This window comes from Salmo salar, chromosome 10 (assembly GCF_965601325.2).
Source record: "Salmo salar chromosome 10, fSalSal1, whole genome shotgun sequence".
In the NCBI taxonomy this organism is placed as follows: Eukaryota; Metazoa; Chordata; class Actinopteri; order Salmoniformes; family Salmonidae; genus Salmo; species Salmo salar.
In genome coordinates, this window is record NC_138300.1 from 30,480,111 (window position 1) to 30,505,323 (window position 25,213).

The 25,213-nt window shown below is 42.8% G+C and overlaps 1 protein-coding gene across 1 annotated transcript; it reads right to left on the reverse strand.

The window, feature by feature from the left end:
- Window positions 1–206: 206 nt before the first annotated feature.
- il23r (interleukin 23 receptor) lies at window positions 207–25,080 on the reverse strand. The gene is made up of 17 exons (XM_014216791.3): window positions 24,789–25,080; window positions 23,268–23,342; window positions 21,530–21,677; window positions 20,797–20,969; window positions 20,462–20,585; window positions 19,794–19,960; window positions 19,088–19,224; window positions 18,718–18,928; window positions 18,427–18,509; window positions 17,866–18,073; window positions 17,558–17,758; window positions 12,526–12,624; window positions 12,171–12,329; window positions 8,049–8,201; window positions 7,639–7,726; window positions 7,182–7,272; window positions 207–1,647 (listed from the first exon to the last, which is right to left on the reverse strand). Exons 2-17 carry the CDS (start codon window positions 23,320–23,322, stop codon window positions 1,039–1,041), a joined length of 2,706 nt encoding a protein of 901 aa, XP_014072266.2. The 5' UTR covers window positions 23,323–23,342; window positions 24,789–25,080; the 3' UTR covers window positions 207–1,038.
- Between the last annotated feature and the right edge of the window lie 133 nt (window positions 25,081–25,213).

The following is a 25,213-nucleotide window of genomic DNA, read 5'->3' on the forward strand; positions in this document are numbered from 1 at the left end:
CAATCACATCAGATATTTCCACATCAGTTATTTTTCAGAGCTGATGTGATTGGTCAAAAGACCATTTTGGGGGAAAAAGATCAGAATTGTTCTGCCTCTCTAAATGCAGCCATAGTGACATACCAGGTGAGTGATATTTGCCAGTTGTAGGGGATCCCCCTTTCACACTGAATATGGAGATTAACACTTTTTACAGATGTTCTCCACTCACAAGACTGGATGTCTAATATCTTCTCTAATCCTCTCCTGTTCTTCATCTGCACTTATTTTAAAACACAGGACAAATGAAAGCAATATTGCGGAGACCTCCTGGGAAATTTGATTTCATTAGTCCAGACATTTTTGATAAGAGCAAATTAAGGAAAGGAGATGAAGAAACAAGGAGACAAGGGGGTGAGAGGAGGCATCGTAAACTATTGAGATGCACCCTCAGTTTTATGAGCTCTCAGGGAGGAAGTGAGAAGTCTGTTTCAGGAAGTCACTATAACTGCCTTGTACAGCAGGTGGCTCTATGAGGAGAACACAGCCCTGGCACAGATCTAGGGTCAGTTTACCCTGCTGTTGTAAACTTAACATGTCCTCAAGATCTGTCTTATTTGGGCAAGAAACCCATTGTGTGGTACAGTATACATCAATAGACAAACAGGGACTGACAGGGAAACATTTATCAACAAATCAAAAGAGAACCATTGTGCTCTCCCAGAAGCTTGGCTGGTGGGTAAAACCTGCATATTCAGATCAACAAAGGGGTGTAATGGGTTTGCACTCATTTATCAACTGAAAGACTCTTTATAGTGAACCATAATCTTTATATAGCAGCAAGCAGAAATTGTTATAAATCCACTGTTATAGTATATTATGTAATTGAGGTATGTGTCCTTTCAGCCCGTTTATCATTCTGAAACACTAGTATAACTATACATTTTGCTAGAATGGTATAAAAGTCCATTCATTGGAACTCTTGTTCAGTTGGTCAGAAAAATGCCTTTCCTCTCATCACTGAAAGATGGAGAAGATAATGCTTTAAAGATGTCTCTGTCAGTGGTTGTAGGTAGTGGTGTTGAGGTCAGCAGCCTGGGGGAAGTAACCGGTGGTCAGTGTCTTAGCCAGACAGCCGACTGGGTCCTCCAGAGCCACTTTCTGTCCCTGTGCTGAGTCCAGAAAGCCAAGGCCCACCTCCAACCCCTTCTCATCCAGCCACGTGTCCCCAGAGAAGAGGCTTGTTATCTTGGGAGGGCTTGGGGAGGTGTGCCGCCCCATTGAGCCAGAGGTGTGCCGCCCCGAAATGCCAGAGAAATCTACTGTTACATCACACAGCCAGCCTCCTAGCAGTTCTCCAGACTCCTCAGGGCATCTGTCTGTTCTCTCACAGCTGTGAATGTGTCCCCTGTATTCCTCCTTCTCCGTCTTGTCTCGTGGAGCTGTGATTGTAATCTGGGGTTTGTATCCGATATTCTCCATAGGTGCTGCTGTCCTTTCTCCTGTCCCCTCTCCTCCCCCGGCCCTGGCCCCACCCTGGAGCTGCACGATGTGGATGATGGGGTACAGTTCCTCCCTCTCCCCAGGAGGGATCTCCTCAATGGGGGACAGTGGTGGGTCACTGACGGTGAACAACCAGGATGAAGCTGGGACCACTGGCTCTTCATGCTATAGGAGGACAATACAAACACAGAGGTTATAGTGAAGAAGTCAAGGCCTTAGAAAGCTAGTAGGCCTGGTTTAGATGACAGGGCTCTATTTGTTTATTTCGATCCCCATTCGCTTTTGCAGAAGCAGCAGCTACTCGTCCTGGGGTCCACAAGAAACACAAAACATGACAAGTAACAAAACACTGATACACTGACAGACAAGAACAGTCACACACATTTTTTATATAACGATATACAAACAATACAACTTAAAAAGAACGGCCTCCCGAGTGGCGCAGAGGTCTAACGCACTGCATCGCAGTGTTTGAGGCATCACTACAGACCCAGGTTCGATCCCAGGCTGTGTCATAGCCAGCCGTGACCTGGAGGCGACGCACAATTGGCCCAGCGTCGTCCGGGTTAGGGGGGGTTTGGCCGGCCGGGATTTCATCACTCTCACACAACTCCTGTGGTGGGTTGGGTGCCTGCAAGCTGACAATGGTTGCCAGCTGGAAGTTGTTTCCTCCAACACATTGGTGCGGCTGACTTCCAGGATGATTGAGCAGTGTGGCTTGGCAAGGTCATGTTTCAGAGGACGCATGGCTCTTGACCTTTGCCTCTCCCGAGTCCGTAGGGGAGTTGCAGTGATGGGACAAGACTGTAACTACCAATTGGATATCATGAGATTGGGGTAAAAAAAATAAATACAACAACATTTTTTATATAAACAATAAACTACAAATAAAAAGGTGTTTCCCCTCACTGTTGCCGCAGTTCCATGAGTTGCAGTTTAATCTGTTTTTTAAAGGTAATTTTGCTGTTTACTTGAGTAATTGGAGATAGAAGGGAGTTCCATGGCTCTTTATAAAACTGTGCGTGCCTTCAGAAAGTATTCATACCCCTTGACTTATTACACATTTTGTTGTGTTAAAGCCTCAATTCAAAATAGATTACATGGATTTCTTTTCTCGCCCATCTACACACAATACTCCATAATGTGAAAGTGAAAATATGCTTTTCGAATTTTTTGCAAATGTATTAAAAATAAAAAACAGAAATATCTTATTTACATAAGTGTTCAGACCCTTTGCTCTGAGACTCGAAATTGAGCTCAGGTGCATCCTGTTTCCATTGATTATCCTTGAGATGGTTCTACAACTTGATTGAAGTCCACCTGTGGTAAATTCAACTGATTGGACATTATTTGGAAAGGCACACACCTGTCTATATAAGGTCCCACAGTTGACAGTGCACGTCAGAGCAAAAACCATGCCATGAGGTCGAAGGAATTGACCGTAGAGCTCCGAGACAGGATTGTGTCGAGGCACAGATCTGGGGAAGGGTACCAAAACATTTCTGAAGCATTGAAGATCCCCTAGAACACGGTGGCCTCCATCATTCTTAAATGGAAGAAGTTTGGAAACACAAAGAGTCTTTCATGAGCTGACCGCCCAGCCAAACTGAGCAATCAGGGGAGAAAGGCTGATGGTCACTCTGACAGAGCTCTAGAATTCTTCTGTGGAGATGGGAGAACCTTCCAGAAGGACAACCATCTCTGCAGCACTCCACCAATTATGCCTCTATGGTAAAGTGGCCAGATAGAAGCCACTCCTTAGTAAAAGGCACATGACAGCCCTCTTGGAGTTTGCCAAAAGGCACCTAAAGACACTTAAACCATGAGAAAGAAGATTACTGGTCTGATGAAACCAAGATTGAACTTGTGATGTAAAATGTTATATTTGTGCTTTTCTAATAACCAATTTCTGTGTTTATGCAAGTGACTGATTGAACGAATCCTCACTATCAGTATCTGCAATTTGGCAGAACGCCCAGACCCTTGTTTTGAGAACGAAAGATATCTCAGTATCAAGGTCTCAGCCTAGAGAGAAGAAGCCTCTTGCGGTATTGGTCTGTCACATGCATGACCCAGTATTGGTCGGTCACATGAATGAAGCAAACGTTAATGATTAATTAATTATGAATGATGAATATGCTAAATAATGCAAATACAACTTGTCTCCAGTATATAAGAGAACTAACAGGACTGCCCCAGTAGAGTTCCTGATTGACATGTGTACTTGGTGCATTGAGTTGGTTGAAAACTCTCCAGCAAGCTGATAATAAAGAATGGTTAATTTAAGATTGACTTCGAGTGTTCCATGTGTAGAATTTCCACGACAAACTCTTTGGCCTTAATGCCAAGCGTCACATTTTTATTTATTTATTAAATTTAACTAGGCAAGTCAGTTAAGAACAAATCCTTATTTACAATGACGGCGTACCGGGGAACAGTGGGTTAACTGCCTTGTTCAGGGGCAGAACAACCGATTTTTACCTTGTCAGCTTGAGGATTCGATCCAGCAACCTTTCGGTTAGTGGCCCAACGCTTTAACCCCTAGGCTACCTGCCGCCCCACATCTGGAGGAAACCTGGCACCATCCCTACGGTGAAGCATGGTGGTGGCAGCATCATGCTGTGGGGATGTTTTTCAGCGGCAGGGACTGGGAGACTAGTCAGGATCGAGGAAAAGATTAATGGAGCAAAGTACAGAGAGATCCTTGATGAAAACCTGCTCCAGAGCACTCAGGACCTCCGACTGGGGCGAAGTTTCACCTTCCAATAGGACAACAACCCTATGCACACAGCCAAGACATCTCAGGAGTGGCTTCAGGACAAGTCTCTGAATGTCCTCGAGTGGCCCAGCCAGAGCCTGGATGTGAACCTGATCAAACATCTCTGGAGAGACCTGAAAATAGCTGTGCAGCAAATCACCCCATCCAACCTGGCAGAGCTTGAGAGGATCTGCAGAGAAGAATGGGAGAAACTCCCCAAATACAGGTGTGGCAAGCTTGTAGCATCATACCCAAGAAGACTCGCTGCTGTAATCACTGCCAAATGTGCTTCAACAAGGTAAAGGGTCTGAATACTTATGTAAATGTGCTATAATTTTTTATTTTTATAAATTAGCAACAAAAAAAATCATGTTTTTGCTTTGTCATTATGGGGTATTTTATGTAGATTGATGAGGGGGAAAACAATTTAATTAATTATAGATTAAGGCTGTAACGTAACAAAATGTGGAAAAAGGGGTCTAAATACTTCCCTAAGGCACTGTAAGGTCTCACAGTTGATAATGCAGGTCAGAGCAGAAACTATACCATGAAGTTCAAAGAACTGTCTGTAGATCTCCAAGATAGAATTGTGATGCGGCATATATCTGGGAAAGGGTGAATAAAATAATCTCTAAAGTGTTGAACGATTCCAAGAGCACAGTGGTCTCCATCATTGGGAAATGGAAAAAATATTGAACTACCCAGACTCTGCCTGGAGCTGGCCGTCCGACCAAACTGAGCAACCGGGCAAGAAGGACTTTGGTCAGGTAAGTGACCAAGAACCCAATGACCACTCTGACAGAACTACATAGTTCCTTGGCTGAGATGGCATAACCCACCAGAAGGATAACAGTCTCTATAGAACTTCACCAATCCAGGCTTTATGGGAGAGTGGCCAGACAGAAGCCAGTCCTGAAAAGTCACGTGAAGACTGAGAGCTAAAAGCAAAATATTCTGTGATCTGATGAGACAAAAATGTAACTCTTAGGCCTGAATGCAAAGCACTATGTCTAAAGAAAACGAGGCACAGCTCAGCACCCGTCTAACACCATCCCTACGTGAAGCACGGTGGTGGCAACATCATGCTATGGAGATACTTTTCATCGGCAAGGACTGGGAGACTGGTAAGGACAGAGGGAACAATGAATGGATCCAAATACAGGCAAATCCGTGATGAGAACCTGCTTCAGAGTGTAAACGACCTTAGACTGAGGTGAAGATTTACGTTCCAACAGGACAATGACCCCAAGCATATAGCCAAGCAACGCTGAAATGGCTTCAGAACAAGAATGTGAAAGTCCTTGAGTGGCCCAACCTAAGCCCAGACTTGAATCCCATTTGAAAATCTGTGTAAAGACTTGAAGATTGCTGTTCACCACCACTCCATCTAACTTAACATAGCTTGAGAAAATCTGCAAGGAAGAATGGGTGAAATCCCAAAATCCAGATGTGCAAAGCTGATACAGACATACCCAAGACGACTCAAAGTTGTAATCGCCGCCAAAGGTGCTTCTACAAAGTATTGACTCAGGGGCGTGAATAATTATGTAAATGAGATATATATATATTTTTAAACATGTTTTCACTTTGTCATTACGGAGTATTGTGTATAGATGGATGAGAAAAAATATACATTTAATCCATTTTGAATTCAGGCTGTAACACAACAAAATGTGGAATAAGTCAAGGGGCTTGAATACTTTCTGAAGGCACTGTACCTCCATACCTCCATACTTCCATTCAACACCATCGTGAGAGTCTCATCTTTCCTTAGATTGGCCAAACTGTTTGAATGCTACAGACGTTTTCGTGAGGATACTGATTTTCGGGATGTCTCCTGGTCTGACAAACAGCGCTGTAGCTCTGCCACTTTCCACCGCAGATGCAGAAGACCGACATAGGCGGATGTGGTGGATTGAGACGCAGCCCATGCAAAAGACAGATATCTCTAACTTAAACTGGCAGATTTTGATGGGGAATTGTATATCATGTTAATTAGATTGACGCACATGTGCAGCTTTACCAGCTACAGCTTTGCTAGGCATTTCTTTGCTGCACTTGACCATATTACCAGACAGTAATAAGACCAGAGCCTGAACAACTGCTACAACTGATTTGTCAAAAACGCAGAACATATATTTTCTTAACAGACATTCCCCTCCACATCTTCACAACAACTTTGTCAATATGACTTGACCATGATAATTAACCATCCAATGTTATATAGTTTAGCTTCCTCAACTTGCGCAATGGTCACCCCCTTTATGTACAACTCCAGTTGAGGTTTAGGTCTTAGAGAATGTTTTGAACCAAATAGAATGCTTTTAGTTTTAGATGTATTTAAGACAAGTTTATTATTACTCACCCATTCGGATACTGACTGTAACTCCTGCAAACTCACTAGCTTTAGGTGCTGGCATGTAGATTGTGGAATCCTCCACAAACATAGTTATTTTAGTTTTGTGTAAGACCAGTGGCAAATAATTTGTAAAAATAGAAAAGAGCAACTGCCCTGAGGGACACCGAACTGTACATATCTGATGTTAGAGAAGCTTCCATTGAAGAACACTCTCTGGTTTCTGTTGGATAAATAACTCTCCAACCATGTGATGTCAGGTGATGTGAAGCCATAGAAAGTGCATTTTTTTAAATAAAAATGTATGATCAATAACATCAAAGGCTGCACTGCATTTATATTGCATTCTGAAAGATGTAGAACTATTTATATTGCATTCTGAAAGATGTAGATGTGTTTATATTGCATTCTGAAAGATGTAGACCTATTTATATTGCATTCTGAACGGTGTAGACGTATTTATACCACATTCTGGAAGAGGTAGAAGTGTTTATATTGCATTCTAAAAGATATAGATGCATTTATATTGCATTCTGAAAATGTAGACAGGGAGGTGAAGACACCATTTTTCTGTTAATAGATTACCTTCAGTAGTCTGATAGCATTACTGTTTCCAGGCTTGGGGAGGTTCTCAGAAAGCCAGACAGGACCCAGGGATAAACATGTCTGTTTGATCCTGCAGGAAATGGAAGTCTCATAATGAGCTGGGTTGTTTAATGCTTGTTTGCTGTTGATCACTTAGTCTCATATTGGGGTTGTATTGTTATGTGATAGTGTTGTTGTGGCCAGTTTTGCTCAGCTCTTTAGGCAATACAGTGCATTACAGTGCGTGCAGTAAATATCGCATGCAAACAGATGTGTTAACCACATTGCTCACCACAGTCAAAAAGAACTGTCAACTTCAGTAGCACGGTAAACTTAAAAACAGAAAGAGTACAGTACTTCTTTGGAAAGTAAGTACCACGTCAACTAAAGCATAAACAGCTGTAACAGGATTATAAACGCAGGCGCCACCAGGCCAACATCTCTGTCAGCTTGGTACCTTTTCCTTACACAGCTCCAACACATCAGGTTCGCCATTATCACCATGACAATGGTTGCCACGAGCGACATGCCAGCCACCAACCCAACTAGAGAAGAACAGGGTACATGTTAGTAAACGACAGCACACTGTAAGAACAGGTTAAGACATCAGAGAGGCAATCATAGTGTGTTTGGAACAGAGTGAAGAGAAGGCATGATTGGTTTGGAACGTGGCCATGGTTGTGAATTAGCCTCTTCGACAATCCTGATCTTACGAGCTTACATTCTAGCAAAACAGAATGCAAGCTCGCGAGATCAGGATGTCCGTACAAGGCTAGTTGTGAATGTTTCTGACCTGCAGAGCTGAGGGAGGGAGTGAGTTGTTGGGAGTAAGTTTGGAACATGGCCATGGTAGTGAATGTGACTGACCTGCAGTGACTGGAGAGTGCGAGAGTAGCCACTCCCCCTGTGGTCCTTCCCCTGCAGCCGTGGAGGCAGACACTCTGAGGGCCACGGCCCCCTCAGGACATTCCAGCCACCTCTGACTGGGCCCTGACACTGTAATGGACCCTGATACAGTCACTGGAGAGAAGACGGCGGACCAGAGATATATAGCATTTGACCATGCACACAATCAATCAATCAATCAACCAATCAATCAATCAATAACTCAGTTAAAGGGGCAATCAGCAGATACTTCATCCATTTTTTTTTATTAAAAAAAGATTTGTACGCATTAATTCCTGAAGAATAAATGCCTCATGATCCCAGTTCAACCGTCGTACCCCATCAGAACCCAAAATATAAGCTTGGTTTACTCCAATGTGTGTAAACAAAGTAAATGGAAATAAACACTATATAGCCTGAAAACATGGTTATAACTATAATTTTGATATCATGGATGGTCAGTCCTTGCATCCATAGCTCTGTCTATGAATTTGGTTAAACTTCTCCAGACCCATTTCTCAGCTTTTTTTCTGAAAACGGCAGAACACTTTGTTATTGTTTCAACTGCTGATTCCGACTTTAAATGTAATGTTTTTACAAATGCATTTATCACAAAGTGTAGGTAAGTATAAGTACTGTATATCCACAAAAGAGCAGGCAAGATGACCCCCTAACATACATTACCAGTCAAAAGTTGGGACACACCTACTGATTCCAGGGATTTTATTTATTTTTACTATTTTCTACATTGTAGAATAATACTGAAGACATCAAAACTATGAAATAACACATATGGAATCATGTAGTAACCAAGAAATGGTTAAACAAATTAAAATATATTTGAGATTCTCCAAAGTAGCCACCCTTTCCATTGATGACAGCTTTGCACACTATTGGCATTCTCTCAATCAGCTTCATGAGGAAGTCACCTAAAATTGAAGAACTTTGAAAGTTTCTTCAAGTATAGTCGCAAAAACCATCAAGCGCTATGATGAAACTGGCTCTCATGAGGACCGACACAGGAAAGGAAGACCCAGAGTTACCTCTGCTGCGGAGAATAAGTTACCAGCCTCAGAAATTGCAGCTCAAATAAATGCTTCACAGAGTTCAAGTAACAGACACATCTCAACATCAACTGTTCAGAGGAGACTGCATGAATCAGGCCTTCATGGTCGAATTGCTGCAAAGAAACCACTTCTAATGGACACCAATAAGAAGAAAAGTCACAAGTTTTGGTCCCAACCGCCGTGTCTTTGTGAGAAGCAGATTAGGTGAATGGATGATCTCGGCATGTGTGGTTCCCACCGTGAAGCATGGAGGAGGAGGTGTGATGGAGTGGGGGTGCTTTGCTGGTGACAATGTCAGGGATTTATTTAGAATTCAAGGCACACTTAACCAGCATGGCTACCACAACATTCTGCAGCAATACACCATCCCATCTGGTTTGCGCTTTGTGGGACTATCATTTGTTTTTCAACAGGACAATGACCCAACACACCTCCAGGCTGTGTAAGGGCAATTTTACTAAGAAGAAGAGTGATGGAGTGCTGCATCAGATGACCTGGCCTCCCCAATCACCGGACCTCAACCCAATTGATGTGGTTTGGGATGAGTTGGACCGCAGAGTGAAGGAAAAGTAGCCAACAAGTGCTCAACATATGTGGGAACTCATTCCAGGTGAAGCTTGTTGAGAGAATGCCAAGAGTGTGCAAAGCTGTCATCAAGGCAAAGGGTGGCTACTTTGAAGAATCTAAAATCTAAAATGTATTTTGATTTGTTTAAAACCTGTTGAGGATAGGGGGCAGTATTTTCACGGCCGGATGAAAAACGTACCCAAATTAAACTGCCTACTACTCGGGCCCAGAAACTAGAATATGCATGTTATTAGTAGATTTGGATAGGAAACACTCTGAAGTTTCTAAAACTGTTTGAATGATGTCTGTGAGTATAACAGAACTCATATGGCAGGCAAAAACCTGAGAAAATTCCAACCAGGAAGTGGGAAATCTGAGAATTGTAGTTCTTCTTTTGAATCCCTATCGAAACTACATTGTCTGTGGGGTCACTTTGCACTTCCTAAGGCTTCCATTGGCTGTCAACAGCCTTCAGAAACTTGATTCCTCCTTCTCCTGTTACTGGGCAGAGAATAGTAGCTCAGTCAATGAGTGGACTGCCTATGGACAAAGCGCTTGGTAATGGGAGAGCCCGCGAGCACGCCGTTCCTTTTTCTTCTGGAATGAATACGCTATTGTCCGGTTGGAATATTATCGCATTTTTACATTAAAAATACCCTAAAGATTGATTGTAAACAACGTTTGACATGTTTCTACGAACGGTAATGGAACATTTTTACTTTGGATAGTGATCTGAACGCACGAACAAAACGGAGGTATTTGGACATAAATATGGAGTATTTCGAACAAAAATAACATTTCTTGTGGAAGTAGGAGTCCTTGGAGTGCATTCCGCCGAAGATCAGCAAAGGTAAGGAATGATTTATAACACTAATTCAGAGTTTTGTTGATGCCAGAACTTGGCGGGTAGCTGTATAGCTTGCATTGATGGTTGAGCTATGTACTCAGAATATTGAACAATGTGCTATTTTGAAATCTGACACAGCGGTTGTATCTATAATTCTTTAAATAATTGTTATATATTTTGTCAACGTTTATGATGAGTATTTTTGTAAATTGATGTGCTCATTCATCGGGAGTTTTGGTGGGAATATATTTTCTGAACATCACGTGCCAATGTAAAATGGGTTTTTTGGATATAAATATGAACTTGATCGAACAAAACATACATGTATTGTGTAACATGATGTCCTAGGAGTGTCATCTGATGAAGATCGTCAAAGGTTAGTGCTTCATTTTAGCTGTATTTTGGGTTTCTGTGACACATCTCCTTGCATGGAAAATGGCTGTGTGGTTATTGTTTGTCTATGTACTGTCCTAACATAATCTAATGTTTTGCTTTCGCTGTAAAGCCTTTTTGAAATCGGACAATGTGGTTACATTAAGGAGAAGTGTATCTTTAAAATGGTGTAAAATAGTGGTATGTTTGAGAAATTGAAATTATTAGATTTTTGATGTTTTGTATTTCGCGCCCTGCTGTTCCATTGGATGTTGGCTAGGTGTTCTGCTTTTTTGGTTACGACATGAATGTGTTATTTCATAGTTTTGATGTCTTCACTAGTATTCTACAATGTAGAAAATAGTGAAAATAAAGAAAACCCGTTGAATGAGTTGGTGTGTCCAAACTTTTGACTGGTACTGTAGATTCCCTACAACATGTTGTTACAGCCAGGACAACAACAGTTAAACTACAGTATTGCACACAGCTTTCATCACACCAAGTCATTATACTACAGGGACAGGGTGAAAACGTAGCTGTTCTAGCTGCTTTCCGCACCAGCATAGGGGTCCACAAAGGGGAGTGGTGCATGTTGGGTAACAACTCAGGTCTGACTTTAGCTTCAGATATGCATGTGCACACAACCACATCCTGCTGTGGTGTTTAAGAATAGCTTCTGATTCTCTGATTCTCTGAAGCGCCAAGCCCTGAAACTGCACACTGTAGCTAACTGAGACTAACTAATACAAACAAACAAGACATCCATTCTCTTCCATTGACTGAGAGGAGTTCCATTTGGCTCCCAGAGTATACTTCCTGAAGATTCTTGAGATGTACTTTATTATATCACAGTCTAATCCCTCTACATCTGATGTACAGTACAATTTAATTCAGTATGATTCAGAGAGACAGGTTACTGGAACTAAGGAGAGGAGTGTTGTCTTTCTCTGTGTGGTGAAAAGGTGGAAAGCCCTGTCTCAGCCCTGTGTCAGCTCTCTCAGCTGTGGGTTTGTGAGGCATGCGAATCAAAGAAATGACACTAGGTTGATTTCTAGGTAACCCCGTCCCCAGGCTCGAATTGCTGGCGACAGAGAGAGAGAGCCGGCTGGTGGGCGAGATTCATTTTTAGGTGACATGTTTTTTCCATTGTAATACTGGAGTATGCGCAGAACACCTTAGACATACCGAAAATGCACACACATGCATATTGATAATGTATACACTACAACACACACACTCCTATCCTCTCACCCCTCTGATTCTGATCTGTGTCAGAGTCCAGTCTCTTGAGGTAGATGTTGTAGTGTGTTAGGAAGCCTCTCCGTTGGTCCACTGGTAGCTCCTCCCATTGGATCAGAACCCGGCTGGTTTCATGTGCCAACACTGACACCTTCGGTACCGACACAGGTTCTTAAATACAGACAGGGAGTCAGGGAACACTGTCACTGGAGAATAAGAACAATCCACAGCTCATTATGTTTACTTTATATAATGGGATAGCAACGAAACAGCAGTGCAAAGTAATACCATAAAGTAGCAAACAAAAACACAATGTGTTATTTTACATGAAGGATAATTTCACAAATTCCTAATCATGTCAACCTACTATCTTCTCTGGAATAAACCAGGCCAGATGAGGGGTTGGACACACCCCATGTAGTGTCAGCATACAGAGACACATTATACCTCACTCCCGGTGTCAGACCTGAAACAAAACACACCATATAATACATGAATAAGATGGCGCCAGAGAAGAAAGCTGACGTATTACGTGTTCCTAGCCAATTGTGTTTGTTCGTTTCTTTGCATTGTTTGTAACTTATTTTTGTTAACTTATTTTGTACATAATGTTGCTGCTACCGTCTCTTATGACTGAAAATAACTATTGGACATCAGAACAGCGATTACTCACCACAAACTGGCAGAATCATTTGTTCCTTTAACGAGATGGACGAGCCCGACGTGAATGAGATACTGCTTTAACGGGAACAGGCCTAGATCCCGGTCATTTACGTGAAGAGAAGGCGGAGAAAAAGGGGCCGGAGTTCGGGCTGCCTTCTGAGAATTCATAGGTGATTGAATAAACCCCCACTGCCTTCTGTTCTGCTAGCAAACGTGCAATCTTTGGAAAATAAAATCGATGACCTGCGCAGAAGATTAAACTACCAACGGGATATTAAAAACTGTAATATCTTCTGCTTCACAAAGTCGTGGCTGAACAACGTCATTATCAACATACAACTGGCTGGTTTTACGCTGCACCGGCAGGATAGAACAGCGGCGTCTGGTAAGACAAGGGGCGGCGGACTATGTATTTTTGTAAATAACAGCTGGTGCACGATATCTAAAAGTCTCGAGGTTTTGCTCGCCTGAGGTAGAGTATCTCATGATAAGCTGTAGACCACATTATCTACCACACTATCTACCGGTCTACATACAACCACAGACCGATGCTGGCACTAAGACCGCACTCAATAAGCTGCATTCTGCCATAAGCAAACAGGAAAACACTCACCCAGAGGCGACATTCCTAGTGGCCGAGGACTTTAATGCAGGGAAACTTATATCCGTCTTACCAAATTTCTATCAGCATGTTAAATGTGCAACCAGAGGGAAAAAACTCTGGACCACCTTTACTTTTACTCCACACACAGAGACGTATACAAAGCTCTTCCTCACCCTCCATTTGGAAAATCTGACCATAATTCTATCCTCCTGATTCCCGCTTACAAGCTATTTTTAAAGCAGGAAACACCAGTGACTCGGTCAATAAAAAAGTGGTCAGATGAAGCAGATGCTAAGCTACAATACTGTTTTGCTAGCACAGACTGGAACATATTCTGTGATTCTTCCGATGGCATTGAGGAGTACACAACATCAGTCACTGGCTTCATCAATAAGTGCATCAATGACTTCATCAATGATGAATTTCAAGGAGCAGGACTCTAACCCGGAAGCTTATAAGAAATCCCACTATGCCCTCCGACGAACCATCAAACAGGCAAAGCGTCAATACAGGACTAAGATCGAATCGTACTACACCGGCTCTGATGCTCGTCGGATGTGGCAGGGCTTGCAAACCATTACAGACAAAGGGAATCACAGCCGAGAGCTGCCCAGTGACACGAGCCTACCAGATGAGCTAAACTACTTCTATGCTCGCTTCGAGGCAAATAACACTGAAACATGCATGAGAACACCAGCTGTTCCAGAAGACTGTGTGATCACGCTCTCCGCAACCAATGTGAGTAAGACCTTTAGACAGGTCAATATTCAGAAGCCCGCCGGGCCAGATGGATTACTGCGAGCATGCGCTGACCAACTGGCAAGTGTCTTCACTGACATTTTCAACCTCTCCCTGTCTGAGTCTGTAATACCAACATGTTTTAGCATAGTCCCTGTGCCCAAGAACGCTAAGGCAACCTGCCTAAATGACTACCGACCCATAGTGCTCACGTCTGTAGCCATGAAGTGCTTTGAAAGGCTGGTCATGGCTCACATCAACACCATTATCCCAGAAACCCACTCCAATTTGCATACTGCCCTAACAGATCCACAGATGATGCAATCCCTATTGCACTCCACACTGCCCTTTCCCACCTGGACAAAAGGAACACCTACAGTGGGGGGAAAAAGTATTTGATCCCCTGCTGATTTTGTACGTTTGCCCACTGACAAAGAAAGGATCAGTCTATAATTTTAATGGTAGGTTTATTTGAACAGTGAGAGACAGAATATCAACAAAAATATCCAGAAAAACGCATGTCAAAAATGTTATAAATTGATTTGCATTTTAATGAAATAAGTATTTGACCCCCTCTCAATCAGAAAGATGTCTGGCTCCCAGGTGTCTTTTATACAGGTAACGAGCTGAGATTAGGAGCACACTCTTAAAGGGAGTGCTCCTAACCTCAGCTGTTACCTGTAAAAAAGACACCTGTTCACAGAAGCAATCAATCAGATTCCAAACTCTCCATCATGGCCAAGAACAAAGAGCTCTCCAAGGATGTCAGGGACAAGATTGTAGACCTACACAAGGCTGGAATGGGCTACAAGACCATCGCCAAGCAGCTTGGTGACAAGGTGACAACATTTGGTGCGATTATTCGCAAATGGAAGAAACACAAAATAACTGTCAATATCCCTCGGCCTGGGGCTCCATGCAAGATCTCACCTCGTGGAGTTGCAATGATCATGAGAATGGTGAGGAATCAGCCCAGAACTACACGGGAGGATCAATGATTTCAAGGCAGCTGGGACCATAGTCACCAAGAAAACAATTGGTAACATGATCATTGCAACTCCACTACGCCGTGAAGGACTGAAATCCTGCAGCGCCCGCAAGGTCCCCCTGCTCAGGAATACATATACATGCCCGTCTGAAGTCTGCCAATGAACATCTGAATGACTCAGAGGACAACTGGTGAAAGTGTTGTGGTCAGATGAGACCAAAATGGAGCTCTTTGACATCAACTCAACTCGCCGTGTTTGGAGGAGGAGGAATGCTGCCTATGACCCCAAGAACACCATCTCCACCGTCAAACATGGAGGTGGAAACATTATGCTTTGGGGGTGTTTTTCTGCTCAGGGGACAGGACAACTTCACCGCATCAAAGGGACGATGGACAGGGCCATGTACCATCAAATCTTGGGCGAGAACCTCCTTCCGTCAGCCAGGGCATTGAAAATGGGTCGTGGATGGGTATTCCAGCATGACAATGACCCAAAACACACGGCCAAGGCAACAAAGGAGTGGCTCAAGAAGAAGCACATTAAGGTCCTGGAGTGGCCTAGCCAGTCTCCAGACCTTAATCCCATAGAAAATTTGTGGAGGGAGCTGAAGGTTCGAGTTGCAAAACGTCAAACCTCGAAACTTTAATGACTTGGAGAAGATCTGCAAAGAGGAGTGGGACAAAATCCCTCCTGAGATGTGTGCAAACCTGGTGGCCAACTACAAGAAACGTCTGACCTCTGTGATTGCCAACAAGGGTTTTGCTACCAAGTACTAAGTCATGTTTTGCAGAGGGGTCAAATACTTATTTCCCTCATTAAAATGCGAATCATTTAATAACATTTTTGACATGTGTTTTTCTTGATTTTTTTGTTGTTATTCTGTCTCTCACTGTTCAAATAAACCTACTATTAAATTTATAGACTGATCATTTCTTTGTAAGTGGGCAAACGTACAAAATCAGCAGGGGATCAAATACTTTTTTCCCCCACTGTATGTGAGAATGCTATTCATTGACTACAGCTCACCGTTCAACACCATAGTACCCTCAAAGCTCATCAATAAGCTAAGGACCCTGGGACTAAACACCTCCCTCTGCAACTGGATCCTGGACTTCCTGACAGGCCGCCCCCAGGTGGTAAGGGTAGGTAACACCACATCCGCCATGCTGATCCTCAACACAGGGGCCCTGTGCTCAGTCCCCTCCAGTACTCCCTGTTCACTCATGACTGCATGGCCAGGCACGACTCCAACACCATCATTAAGACGACGAGACAGCCTATAGGGAGGAGGTCAGAGACCTGGCTGTGTGGTGCCAGGACAACAACCTCTCCCTCAACGTGATCAAGACAAAGGAGATGATTGTGGACTAGAGGAAAAAGAGGACCGAGCTACCCCCATTCTCATCGACGGGGCTATAGTGGAGCAGTTTGAGAGCTTCAAGTTCCTTGGTGTCCACTTCACCAACAAACTAACATGGTCCAAGCACACCAAGGCAGTCGTAAAGAGGGCACGACAAAACCTATTCCCCCTCAGGAGACTGAAAATATTTGGCATGGGTCCTCAAAAGGTTCTACAGCTGCACCATCGAGAGCATCCTGACTGGTTGCATCACTGCCTGGTATGGCAACTGCTCGGCCTCAGACCGCAAGGCACTACGGAGGGCAAGTGCGTATGGCCCAGTACATCACTTGGGCCAAGCTTCCTGCCATCCAGGACCTCTATACCAGACGGTGTCAGAGGAAGGCCCTAAAAATTGTCAAAGACTCCAGCCACCCTAGTCATAGACTGTTCTCTCTGCTACCGCACGGCAAGCGGTACCGGAGCACCAAGTCTAGGTCCAAGAGGCTTCTAAACAGCTTCTACCCCCAAGCCATAAGACTCCTGAACATCTAATCAAATGGCTACCCAAACTATTTGCATTGCCTAACCCCCCCCCCCCTCTATTTTACACAACTGCTACTCTGTGTTGTTATCATCTATGCATAGTCACTTTAATAACTCTACCTACATGTACATTTTACCTCAATTACCTCGACTAACCGGTGCCCCCGCACATTGACTCTGTACCGGTACCCCCGTATATAGCCTCGCTATTGTTATTTTACTGCTGCTCTTTAATTACTTCTTACTTTTATTTCTTATTCTTATTCGTTTTAACTGCATTGTTGGTTAGGGGCTCGTAAGTAAGGTCTACAACTGTTGTATTCAGCGCATGTAACTAATAACATCTGATTTGATTTGATGAGTCTATCTCAGTAGTCCAAAATAGTCAATTCTCTCCACTAGCTACCTCTTGTGGTTGATGATGAGCATTGCCCCATCACATGCATTGTCAGAATCAGCAGCAGTTTGTAGACAAAGACACGGTCAGAAATGTGTCTGTGTTTCTGACTTATGTACTTACCTGTGATGAGTGTTGTGTTTCTCTCCCTGGCCACTCTCTGCCAGCCCAGGTCCTGATGTCCACTCTTCCACTCCACCAAAAAGCCCAACAGTACCTCCGCTTCAGCCCCACTAGATCCATCCAGCGACCAGGAAAGGGCAACTACATCCCCTCCTTCTACGTTTGCCGGACTGAGGCTTCTCAGAACAGGCCCAGACACACCTGTAAAACAAAGAATATGGTTGGTGTTCATCATATCACAATTACTTATGTGAAAAACAAGTAAACCTGTGTCTGTGAGGTGTGTAGTAGCAGGTGTATCTTCTCACCTGTGTGTTTGAGCTGTATGGTAGCAGGTGGAGATTTCCCGTAGGAGGTGACAGCCCTTACAGACATTTCCTGAACCCCAGGTGACACCTGAACAGAACACTGGTTGACACCAGAAGGATAGGTGACCTCCTCCTGTCTCTGACCCTCATGCAGGTAGACCAGCTCATACCTCAACACATGACCACTATAGTCACCTGGAAACAGGGGCTGAGGAGAGAGAGGGGGGAACAGATGGGGAGAGGGAAGAAAAGGGGAACGGTGAGACAGAGAGAGGTGAGACAGAGAGAGGTGAGACAGAGAGAGATGAGGCAGAGAGATAAATACATAAAGATCTCCTTTTCATGTAGTATTATCCAAGTTTATCATCCAAACAAAATTTAAGGATTAAAGCTCTACAGAACAACATTGAAAAATCACAACCTCAAACAATACAATTGCCACCAACAGTCCACCATAGTATGCTATTTGATCTTCTTTAAAGTTCTTGGGGTCAAAGAACAGCTTTTAGATGCTAAGCGTGCTAACCAACCAATCAAAACTGATAGTGTTTCTGCAGATACCTTCCACAGTACTGTCACATCCTGAACCCCATCCACCCCAGGGATACCCAACACCCTCCAGACATCCAGCTCTCTAGTGGGGGCTGAAAACATAAAGGAGAACAAGTTACTCTGATGACAACACTTTACAGGTTAGTAAAAATATCTACATTTACACTTTTTATTTAGACAACTTCCACAACACTGTCAAAATAATCTGTTGTCAGTGACTTCCAACCCTCACTGCAATGTGTGAACAGGCTCTCTCTGAAACGTGCATTATTTAAAAAACATGCTGGGCTCTGGGCTTACCTATGCCTGGGCTTGTTTTACTAGCTGATGGGCTCCATCTACTGCAGAGGGGCCTTTGGGTGGGCGAGGGCCTGAGCACAGGGGTGGGCCTCTGTCCAGAGGTTGGCCTCTCTATGGAGAAACAGACTCTGATCTGGAACTCATACTGCGTCATGGGCTTCAGGCCCTCCACCTTGACCAGGCACCTGCTAGGATCCAAGTGTAGCTCTACCTGCACAAAAACACCAACAGACAATGGCATTCACTTATACTTCTTCTCTTTGTTCTTGTATTAGTCCAACTGTTAGAGTGCATGTACAGTATTGGAACATTTAGATGCTACCAAGGTGAGGAATGGAGATGTTGACGACGACAATATAATATAACTCACCCAGGAGCCATTGCCTGTTCTGAGCCTGACGTGGGGTCTTAAAGGTTTTGGGTATTCAGAGCAGTTCCAGTGCAATACAGCCGCCCTGGAGCCACTCCAAAACTCCAGCTTCATGATCTGAGGGGTGTCTGGTATCACTGCAATGCCAAGAGACACAGATAAATTACAAACCTAGATGGGCTTAATGAGATGTACTCATCATTTAATAGTTGTTATGCCCGAATGTCCTGTTCATTTACGGTTTATTAACATTGACAGTCCTGGTATTAATCAGCACACAGAGACAATACATGCAGGAAGCCAATCCTTTGAAAACAGTCAAATTACTCAAACCATATCAGAGGATTTCACAGCAAGATGTCCTTAAAAGGAACAAGTTACAGGATGAGTAATTACTTCACATGCAAAACCCATAAACGTTTTCAGATATGAGAGAACATTATGTATATATTTACAAGGACTTTTTAAATTTATTTTTATTTGTATTATTCCCAGCACCAGAGTGAGATACGATTTGGTGGTAGTGGCGTGTGCACATCCTTTATGGTATCAAAATATATGAAGATGTAAAAAAACTGGTATGTATGTATGTATGTATGTATGTATGTATGTATGTATGTATGTATGTATGTATGTATGTATGTATGTATGTATGTATGTATGTATGTATGTATGTATGCGTTTGTCTTCAGAGACATGAACTTGCCTACATCGTTGACAGAGAAGTTGAAGGGTTGGGACAGTGATGTTCCCAGGTGGTTGTGAGCTCTTATACTCAGCTGGTACTGTTCATTCTCATCCAGCTCCAATCGTGGAATACTGAACAGACCAGTACCCTGGATCCCACGGTGAAACACCTGGGCTCTGTTCACACTGTGGATAAGCATGTCACATTACTTTTCCAGAGAAGGACAAATGGGAAAAAGCTTTCCTTGCCTTGAATCTGTTAATGATTCTGTTTAAGTGCTCAAGCCACGTATATAAAAGGTTGATTGTGTGTATACTACACTGTTAGAAAAAAAGGTACTATCTAGAACCTAAAAAGGTTCTTCGGCTGTCCCCATAAGATAATTATTTGAAGAACCCGTGTTGGTTCCAGCTAGAACCCTTTTGGTTCCAAGTAGAAACATTTTGGGTTCCATGTAGAATTCTTTCCACAGAGGGTTCTACCTGGAACCAAAGAGGGGTTTTACCTGGAACCAAAAAGGGTTATCCTATGGGGACAGCTGAATAACCCTTTTGGAACCCTTTTGTCTAAGAGTGTAGCTACACATCTATTCACAATAGATTTTTGATGTGGTAACCCTAACCCAGGGTGGAGGAAAAGACAGTGAGCAGACTTCACCACACTACAGGGCCCATCACCCAGCTCACCTCCTGACTGAGACATAGTAGGTTGTGACCAGGTGTGTTTCCCGTCCTCTGCTCCAGCTACAGGTGATCTCCTCTGAGTCCCTGGAAGCCTGGCAGGCTATACCACTGGGCTCATCAGGAGGGTCTGCAGGGAAGGAGAACAATAGTATACAGCACACCCTTACAGGGTCAAGCAATTGCTCGGAATAAATTATCTAAAATATTTGTTTTACTATTTCATAAGAGTCCAGAATTGGTCAACTGAGAACTAATGCCAATTTTCATCAACATCAACCAGCCAGAGAGGCAACAACACTGCAAAGATAACATCCAGAATCTAAAGACAGTAGACGTACATCCAGTGTGTAGGTCTAGCCCACAAACAGTCTTTATGCGTCCGTCTGTTTGCCGCAGCCTACAGACCAGAATGGAGTTTGGTGTGCGGAGGTTAGTCAGTCTCAGCCGGACAGTGGAACAGTTCAAGATCTCTAGTGCCGTCTGGTCCTGCCCATTCAGTTCCACAGATAAACTGACAACACAAAGAGGTTTCAATACTACAAAACGTCTCTCTCTGTTCCCTTCTCTTCATTATTCCACTCTCCCTCCTCTTTATATACAGACAGACAGACAGACAGACATATAGACAGGCAGGCAGGTAGGCAGACAAACACCAACCGATCGACATCTATCTATCTATCTATCTATCTATCTATCTATCTATCTATCTATCTATCTATCTATCTATCTATCTATCTATCTATCTATCTATCTATCTATCTATCTATCTATCTATCTATCTACCCATCTACCCATCTACCCATCTACCCACCTATCTATCTATCTATCTATCTATCTATCTATCTATCTATCTATCTATCTATCTATCTATCTATCTATCTATCTATCTATCTATCTATCTATCTATCTATCTATCTATCTATCTATCTATCTATCTATCTATCTATCTATCTATCTATCTATCTATCTATCTATCTATCTATCTATCTATCTATCTATCTATCTATCTATCTATCTATCTATCTATCTATCTATCTATCTATCTATCTATCTATCTATCTATCTACAGACCTCTGGCCACAGTGGGGCTTTGTGGTTGTGCAGTACACCGTAAGGTTGGAACCCATGGGGAAGAGTGGCCCAGGTTCTACAGTCACAGACCCCTGACAGATGATACCCATTCTCGGACCTGAGGGGCTGGCTGGAACCTGGAATGTACCTGTCCACAAACACAACATAACACAGTGTTACATACAGTGCATTCGGAAAGTATTCAGACCCCTTGACTTTTCCACATTTTGCTACGTTACAGCCTTATCCTCATCAATCTACACCCAATACCCCCCCCCCCCCAAAAAAAAACCCCTGAAATACCTTATTTACATAAGTATTCAGACCTTTTGCTATGAGACTCAAAATTGAGCACACATCTGTCTACATAAGGTCCCACAGTTGACAGTGCATGTCAGAGCAAAAACCAAGCCATGAGGTCGAAGGCATTGGCCGTAGAGCTCCGAGACAGGATTGTCGAGGCACAGATCTGGGGAAGGGTACCAAAAAATGTCTGCAGCATTGAAGGTCCCCAAGAACACAGTGGCCTCCATCATTCTTAAATGGAAGTACTTTGGGACCACCAACACTCTTCCTAGAGCTGTCCGCTCAGCCAAACTGAGCAATCGGGGGAGAAGGGCCTTGGTCATGGAGGTGACCAATAACTGAATGGTCACTGACAGAGCTCCAGAGTTCCTCTGTGGGGATGGGAGAACATTCCAGAAGGACAACCATCTGTGCAGCATTCCACCAATCAGGCCTCTATGGTAGAGTGTCCAGACGAAAGCCAAAAGGCACATGACAGCCCGCTTGGAGTTTGCCAAAAGGCACCTAAAGAACTCTCAGACCATGAGAAACAAGATTCAATGGTCTGATGAAACCAAGATTGAACTCTTTGGCCTGAATGCACCGTTCCTACGGTGAAGCATGGTGGTGGCAGCATCATGCTGTGGGGATGTTTTTCAGTGGCAGGGACTAGGAGACTAGTCAGGATCAAGGGAAAGATGAATGGAGCAAAGTACGGAGAGATCCTTGATGAAAACCTGCTCTAGAGTGCTCAGGACCTCAGACTGGGGCGAAGGTTCAACTTCCAACAGGACAATGACCCTAAGCACACAGCCAAGACAATGCAGGAGTGGCTTCGGGACAAGTCTCTGAATGTCCTTGAGTTGCCCAGCCAGAGCCCAGACTTGAACCCGATCAAACATCTCTGGAAAGACCTGAAAATAGCTGTGCAGTGACGCTCCCATCCAACCTGACATAGCTAGAGAGGATCTGCAAAGAAGAATGGGTGAATTCCCCAAATCAGGTGTGCCAAGCTTGTAGTGTCATACCCAAGAAGACTCAAAGCTGTAATCGCTGGCAAAAGTGCTTCAACAAAGTACTGAGTAAAAGGGTCTGAATACTTATGTAAATGTGATATGTCATTTATTTTTATTTTTATAAATTAGCAAAACATTTCAAAAAGGTTTTGTCATTATGGGGTATTTTGTGTAGATTGATGAGGGGGGGGAAAACTATTTAATCAATTTTAGAATAAGGCTGTAACGTAACAAAATGTGGAAAAATACAAGGGGACTGAATATTTTCCGAATGCACTGTATTGTGATGTCAGGGGCAGTTCGCTCTAGAGAGGAATGAACCAACTCTGGAATGTTAAGCAATACTAAACAATGTTAAACTAAACATTTATTGGAATGTAAAATGTAATGTACAACATTATTTATTTCCATATTACAAAAATACAGGAATCACTTACATCTGTTCAAGAGAAATATGATGGTAGTCCTCCAAATGGTTCTGAAGAGACTCATCTCACCTGTTCTCTGGCTCTCTGTGTCCACAGAAACATTAGCACAAATCCTTTTCAGCTGAACATTTGATCTTGATTGAGATGACAGATCAAATTGGCCACACACAACTGTAGCCTCATATATCAAAAATAACCTGATCTCAATGCCAGAATTATACATCATTAATAAGAGCAATGCAATTTTGAGTACTGAACATATTGGTTGATATGTTTGAGCTCATTTTAGCACTAGATATGTTTTTGCCAAGAGAGAGACACGATCTGGCCATGCTCTTCCTCTTAGAAATGTCGGTATACAGTAGATAACATGAATTAACCGAAGTAGAGGGAGTTGAAATCGTGATAGCTAAGTGAGTGGAATAGGATACATGACAGATATATACAGTTGAAGTCGGAAGTTTACATACAGTTAGGTTGGAGTCATTAAGTCATTAAACCTCGTTTTTCAAACACTCCACAAATGTCTTGTTAACAAACTATAGTTTTGGCAAGTCGGTTAGGACATCTACTTTGTGCATGACACAAGTAATTTTTCCAACAATTGTTTACAGACAGATTATTTAATTTATAATTCACTGTATCACAATTCCAAATCAATCACAGAACAACAGCAAAGGACCTTGTGAAGATGCTGGAGGAACAGGTACAAAAGTATCTATATCTTCCAAATGGACAATGACCCCAAGCATACTTCCAAAGTTGTGGAAAAATGGCTTAAGGACAACAAAGTCAAGGTATTGGAGTGGCCATCACAAAGCCCTGACCTCAATCCTATAGAAAATTTGTGGACAGAACTGAAAAAGTGTGTGCGAGCAAGGAGGCCTACAAACCTGACTCAGTTACACCAGCTCTGTCAGGAAGAATGGGCCAAAATTCACCCAACTTCTTGTGGGAAGCTTGCGGAAGGCTACCCGAAACGTTTTACCCAAGTTAAACAATTTAAAGGCAATGCTGCCAAATACTAATTGAGTGTATGTAAACTTCTGACCCACTGGGAATGTGATGAAAGAAATAAAAGCTGAAATAAATAATTCTCTCTACTATTATTCTGCCATTTCACATTCTTAAAATAAAGTGGTGATCCTGACTGACCTAAAACAGGGAATTTTTACTAGGATTAAATGTCAGGAATTGTGAAAAACTGAGTTTAAATGTATTTGGCTAAAGTGTATGTAAACTTCCGACTTCAACTGTATTTATCACAGTGTCTGCACATGAACTGCACACATGAGATATGTGACCTTATTAAACTTGACCTTTGTATACACATTATTTTAGAAAATAAATCCTAACACATTCTTAAAGTCACCTTGGGATAAGTCATGAAGTACATAATAAGAAAGTAACATGTTGAAATAGTAATACAAGGACAATGACACTTCGTCTGTCTACCTCCTTCAGTCTTCTCTCTAGTTTTTTGTATTGGTATAATGTCAAGATATTGACATTTGGATGACTGTTACTCACCAGCATCTTAAAGTGTCCACATCCCTTCTTTGAAGAGGTCTGATAACCCATTTGTGGATTATGTCAAATAGTAAAATAAAGATTAACATTCAGTATAATCCAGGTATTACTAAACCTTAATTTGCTGACGACTTGCTTGCAAGATGTTTTTGTCATCTTTGTTCTTATACTTGGTGTTGAAACTTCTTAAAAGGAGGGAATGACCTAGATCTGAGGTCTTTTAGCAGAAACGTTGTATGTTACTTTGCCCCACTTAAGGAACCACAGCGGTTCTGTTAGCTAACTCAGAGGTCGGTGTCCTCAATAAATGTTTCCACTAAATGTGTTGTTAGCAGATTACAAAGTAGACTACTTTCCTGCATATCATTTTTGGTATGTCTGCAATAATTAAGTGCTACCATATTATGCAATTTTATGGTGTGTTT

Excerpts from the sequence above, each read along its gene's own strand:
- il23r (XM_014216791.3), bottom strand. The coding sequence starts at position 23,322 with ATGAGTCTCTTCAGAACCATTTGGAGGACTACCATCATATTTCTCTTG. Across the intron at positions 12,625-17,557 it reads AAACACAACACTCATCACAG|GTCTGACACCGGGAGTGAGG; the intron begins GTAAGTACATAA and ends GTTTTGTTTCAG. Across the intron at positions 12,330-12,525 it reads GGTTTATTCCAGAGAAGATA|AACCTGTGTCGGTACCGAAG; the intron begins GTAGGTTGACAT and ends TCTGTATTTAAG.